A 5001-nucleotide genomic window follows, 5' to 3' on the forward strand; every position below is an offset into this window, starting at 1 on the left:
ATTTGATTAGGCTATGTGAAAACCAGAAATACATGATCAAATCACACCTAAAGTAGCAATACAACAATGTGGTTTATGGCCTCTGAAATTTAGTTATTTTCAAATATGTGCATTAAAGAGAATAACGAGCTAACTAAAATGATAAGAATTAATGGTATAATATTTTTAATTTGTATTTTATTTATAGTTTGATTTGTATTATTATTGAATCAATCCCATAAACCTCACAATATTTATTTGTTATGCGTAAGCAGGCATTTCTGTTAGATATTTAGACATTAAGTAAATATAAAATGTAAAACAATCTGTTTTATAATGTACATAACGTGAGAAGGAGAAAATGTAATTTAGATTATTTAAAAATGCAGTAAAACGTATGATTTTAATCCTTGCAATATTGGATCGTTACCCCCAAAAAGTATATTTTGGTTTTCTAAAATTATAAGTTTTTATTTTAATAAAAAAAATCCTGTGTCGATTATTGCAATTATTGTTAACTTTTCCATCTCCACTAGGCTAAATGTTTCTGTCGCGAGCTCAACTTTAATATCAGATAAATCGACCCTACTTTAGGGTGAAAAAAATGTTTTCTTTAATTTTAAATTGAATTAAAAAGAAAAAGCACAAATATCAGCTGTTTAACCTGCGCATATCGAGATTTCTCAAGCCTGAAGTCAATTATCCATTTTATTTACGCATCGGGGGGGAATTACAAGATAATTAAATGAATTTCACGGCTACTCAGCCAAAATGCGTGTATACAAAATACCATGATCAAAGTCAAATCTGTTCAGGTTCACGTGCCCATCATGTAGGTTACGCTCCACAAAAAGATGATTTGGCCTCTCTATGATATTGTTTAAAATCCCATTTAAAACGAGATCGGATCTTTTATGAAGCGAGTCTTTGAGGCTGCGCGTGTGTTAGACTTGGATTTTCTCTTGGTCTTTTACCAACAGCAAGTCAAAACCAGACGGGCTCAGCCAAAAGCTGGCGCAGAGAGCAGAACATCTTTAGAAGAATGCAATTTGATTAAAGTAGCATCTATTTCTATATTTATTTTAAATTAAGCATGCATTGCTTTTAATAACTTAGACACAAAAAATACAGATGCAAAATAATAAATAAAATAATTATAATAAAAAAACGAATCGAAATAAAGGAAATCAGATATTCTTGTTAAATTATCAGTTTTTTTTTTATCAATTGCGAATGTACTTTCACGAAAGATGCATGCATACAAGCGCCTTAATTTCACCTCTTTGTATAAAAATGTCACAAACGTTTTGCTTGATTAAGAAATCCATATTTTATTCACAATGCATTTCCACCTTGGATTAATTTATTTCAATACAAGATTGGGAAGTTTTTTTGTTTGTTTGTTTGTTTGTTTGTCAAAACGAGGTAAGTAAACCCCCAAAAATAATGAGTAAAATGACAACATACAAATACATCTGCAACAGACAGGGCCATCGCTTTTATACCAGCAATAAGACCAAAGTTGACCTTCATTCGTGCACGTTGTAACACGAAGGGGACCTACATGGTTTGGGGATCACAACAAGTATTTTACAAGCTCAAAATGATTTAAATACACTAGCAATGATTTATAACTGGGATATACAATCATTGGGAACACTTTACAATATTTTATTATACACATACACATTTTGTTATATTTTAAAGTAACAGTTCTTTTGCACCAAGTGCATGCAAAAAATAAAATAAAGTTTTTTTTTTGTTTTTTTGTTTGTTTGTTTTTCCCCCCCCTCGTCGCCAACTGACTAAGATGTATTAAGAACAGGCCTGGAATACACACCTTGGTAGTAAGAGGCCTCTAAAGCCGAAGGGTCCATGCTGGCTCTCCCGGCCATGGGCAAACTGGAAGACATGCCTGAGCCATAGGAGGAATATTGCAACGCTTGTTCGTACGCTTTCAATTCCAGTTTATGCTGTTGCTCTGAAGAGGACATTAAATTATTGATGGAAAACGGGTGATTGAAGGAGTAATGGGGGTCTCCTTTGAGGTGCAGCTGGGGTTCGTGGGCCATTGAGTGCAGCGAGGACAGGGATGTGGACACGGGGTGCACCTGTGGGCCGGTGCTCTTCAGTTCAGAGCCGGAGGTGCTAGAGCTCCTGTGGTCCAAACTGGGAGGACTGGACGATTGGTTCGAGGAGGTTATGGAGCTCGAGTCCATGTGGCCAGGTTTGCTGCTGGTGCTGTCGCTGGCCGGCGAGCCCGAGCCGCTCGACTGCTCTCGCTTTCCATCTGACCTTTTTCCGTCCGTCAACTTTTTTTCGCATTTAAAGCGCTTCTGTCTTCGCAGGTAACAGCCATTCTCAAACATATTCCCAGAATCGGGGTGCAGAGCCCAGTAGGAGCCCTTTCCCGGCTTGTCGGGCGACCGGGACACTTTGACGAAGCAGTCGTTGAAAGACAACGAGTGCCTGATGGAGTTCTGCCATCTCTGCTGGTTCTGACGGTAGTAGGGGAACAGGTCCATTATCCACTGGTAAATCTCACTTAAGGTAAGCATTTTGCTGGGAGCCTGCTGGATGGCCATTGTGATGAGGGAGATGTAGGAGTAGGGCGGCTTGGCGTGCGGGTAACTTCTCCTGAAAGTCTTGTTGTCTCTGGCCCGGTTCAGGTTGGGCTGCGCGTATGTCATGGAGCTCATGGTGGGGCTCATGCTGGAGTACGGGTTCAGCGCGTTCATGGAGCTGTGCTGAGCCGTCATGGCATTCAGGTTAGACGGGCTGAGCGCGGTGCCCATGGTTGCCACGCCGCTGCTCATCCCGTTCATGGCGCCGGTGGCACCCGGGGGCATCCCAGCCATGGTGCCCGGGCTCAGTCCCGCACTCAGCGCTGGGTTTGCGTAGGACATGTTGAAACAACTGGAAGTCATATTCCCACTGGTGGACATGCCCATGTAACTGTTCATGTTATTCATGGAGCTCAGCCCAGCGTTCATGCTGCTGTTCGTCATGGGAGAATAGACCTGAAATAAAGAAATCGTGGCATTTAGTACTCTAATATATTTGTATTAGAACATAAAAAATATTAGCAATTTTTGAGAACAGTTTAATTTTAAATTTACATGTGGTAATGTTTTTACTTTGCTCTTAAAAAAACGAAATATTACATGTTCAATTGCTGTTGCGCGTGACCTGTTTTATTTTATGGTAAAAATATAGACTGATTTATAGAATGTAACTTAATAAAGCAAATTTGGTCTAATAAAACGTAGGCTATCTTGTAAATATGTGTAATATATACATAATCGATAATAAATTTGATAAAAAAAAAATTGTTTTGTCAGCTAGTAATTTTAAATCGTTTGTATTAATTCGATAGACAATTTTATTTGCTAAACTCTTCTAATATCAGACTATTGTGACCCACTTGCTATGGCATCACTACTGCCACCAAGTGGGTTGATTTTTTTCTAAGGTTCAGATCACAACTCAGTGGAATATATATTTACATTTATTTTGCAGTCTTTTTAAAAGTTGTTTGCGCCTCGGTTTCAATCGGTTGCCAAATTATTCACGTGTATGCAGCAACAAACAATCTGGCTATTCCACAAGCTCAGAATGGAAGTAATAGTCGTCTCTCACCTCTTGTGCATCATTGTAGTAGCTGCTCCAGTCTGGAGTTTCGTGTCCTTCCATTTTCACTGCGCCTAACATTATGGAGGAAATCCGCAGCTCGTGCACATGCAGTTCGCAGACTCACAGTGTGTGCGTGTGTGAGTGAGTGTGTGTGCGTGTGTGTGCGCGCGCGTCCTGGCACCGCGCAGTCACTGGTGGGATGTTGTGCTCGGCTTTGGGTAAAGTGAGGAAATGTTGGGACTGAACTGGAGATCTTCCCCTGTCTGTTACGTAGAACACGGTACAGCCCACTTTCTGTCTCATTTCCCTGGATCGATCTCCTTTTTCCAGGAACACGTCTACTCTGCTGTTGTTAAACAGTAATGCCCCGTGTGTTTTTATTTCACAATACTAATGACAGGAAAAAGTAAAAAAAAAGAAAAAAAAGAACTCTTAACATTTAGGATTGTGTGTGTATATATATTCTATTGTATAATAACTTTAATTTATAATATTGCAACGTTTATTACAACGGGGCTGAAGGCCCACCTTAAGAAAAAATGCGATATTCACTACGCATAAATTGTATAATTGCAGAAAAAATATATACGTTGTATTGGACATTAATTGAGCAACAGAGTTTGTGTGAAAATAAATCTTTCAACTTGTTTATTTTGTTTAAAAAAAATCTTGGTGGCATGATGGGCCTCACACACGGGGTAAAAGGCACACGGTATTGATAAAAATACTACAGCTAAAATAATAATAAATGTGTAAGTTTAAATTATTTGTTTAAAACAATAACTAAAAGTTAGTACTATTTTCTGCTTATTTTGAAAAATAAAAGATTTTTTTCCAAATATACGGTCATTAAAATGTTTAATAATAAAAAATATATATTTTAGAAAACAGAAACAAAATTATTTTAATATGTAAAGATTCTGAAAGTGTTGAAGGAGATCTGATAATAGAGTAGGCCTTTATATTTACAGTAGTAACAAAAATGATATTTTATTATCTGATATGATTAATATCATGTTTTTAAATATGATTGTTTCATTCTAAACATGGTGATTATCTTTAATGCTGACACCCAACATAATATATGATATTTACCATCTTAATCTAACCATGTCATGTCAACAAATGGAAAAGTCAGCCATTTATTAATAATCATGTTAATTACTGCGCGCCTTTGGCCTCAATAGCAGGGGTGCTTTTTACCCCAAATACCATACTTTTACACATTCTTTCGTTTTTTAACAACTGTTGCTTTAATTATCTTAAACAAAACTGAAAATCATAAAGAAGACATTTGTTTCAAAATATATGCATTAATTTTACAACATTTTAAAAAACATAAAATATTAGATGAAGTATAATAACAAAGTCAACTTTGCATTGCTGCGC

At 37.2% G+C, this 5001-nt stretch overlaps 1 protein-coding gene across 1 annotated transcript; it reads right to left on the reverse strand.

Moving 5' to 3' along the window:
• Positions 1 to 1765: 1765 nt before the first annotated feature.
• Positions 1766 to 3986, reverse strand: foxa1 (forkhead box A1). The gene is made up of 2 exons (XM_026286503.1): positions 3619 to 3986; positions 1766 to 2999 (listed from the first exon to the last, which is right to left on the reverse strand). Exons 1-2 carry the CDS (start codon positions 3688 to 3690, stop codon positions 1785 to 1787), a joined length of 1287 nt encoding a protein of 428 aa, XP_026142288.1. The 5' UTR covers positions 3691 to 3986; the 3' UTR covers positions 1766 to 1784.
• Positions 3987 to 5001: the final 1015 nt, after the last annotated feature.

Source organism: Carassius auratus, chromosome 17, assembly GCF_003368295.1.
Source record: "Carassius auratus strain Wakin chromosome 17, ASM336829v1, whole genome shotgun sequence".
Lineage (NCBI taxonomy): Eukaryota > Metazoa > Chordata > Actinopteri > Cypriniformes > Cyprinidae > Carassius > Carassius auratus.

Excerpts from the sequence above, each read along its gene's own strand:
- foxa1 (XM_026286503.1), bottom strand. The coding sequence starts at position 3,690 with ATGTTAGGCGCAGTGAAAATGGAAGGACACGAAACTCCAGACTGGAGC. Across the intron at positions 3,000-3,618 it reads ACTACAATGATGCACAAGAG|GTCTATTCTCCCATGACGAA; the intron begins GTGAGAGACGAC and ends TCTTTATTTCAG.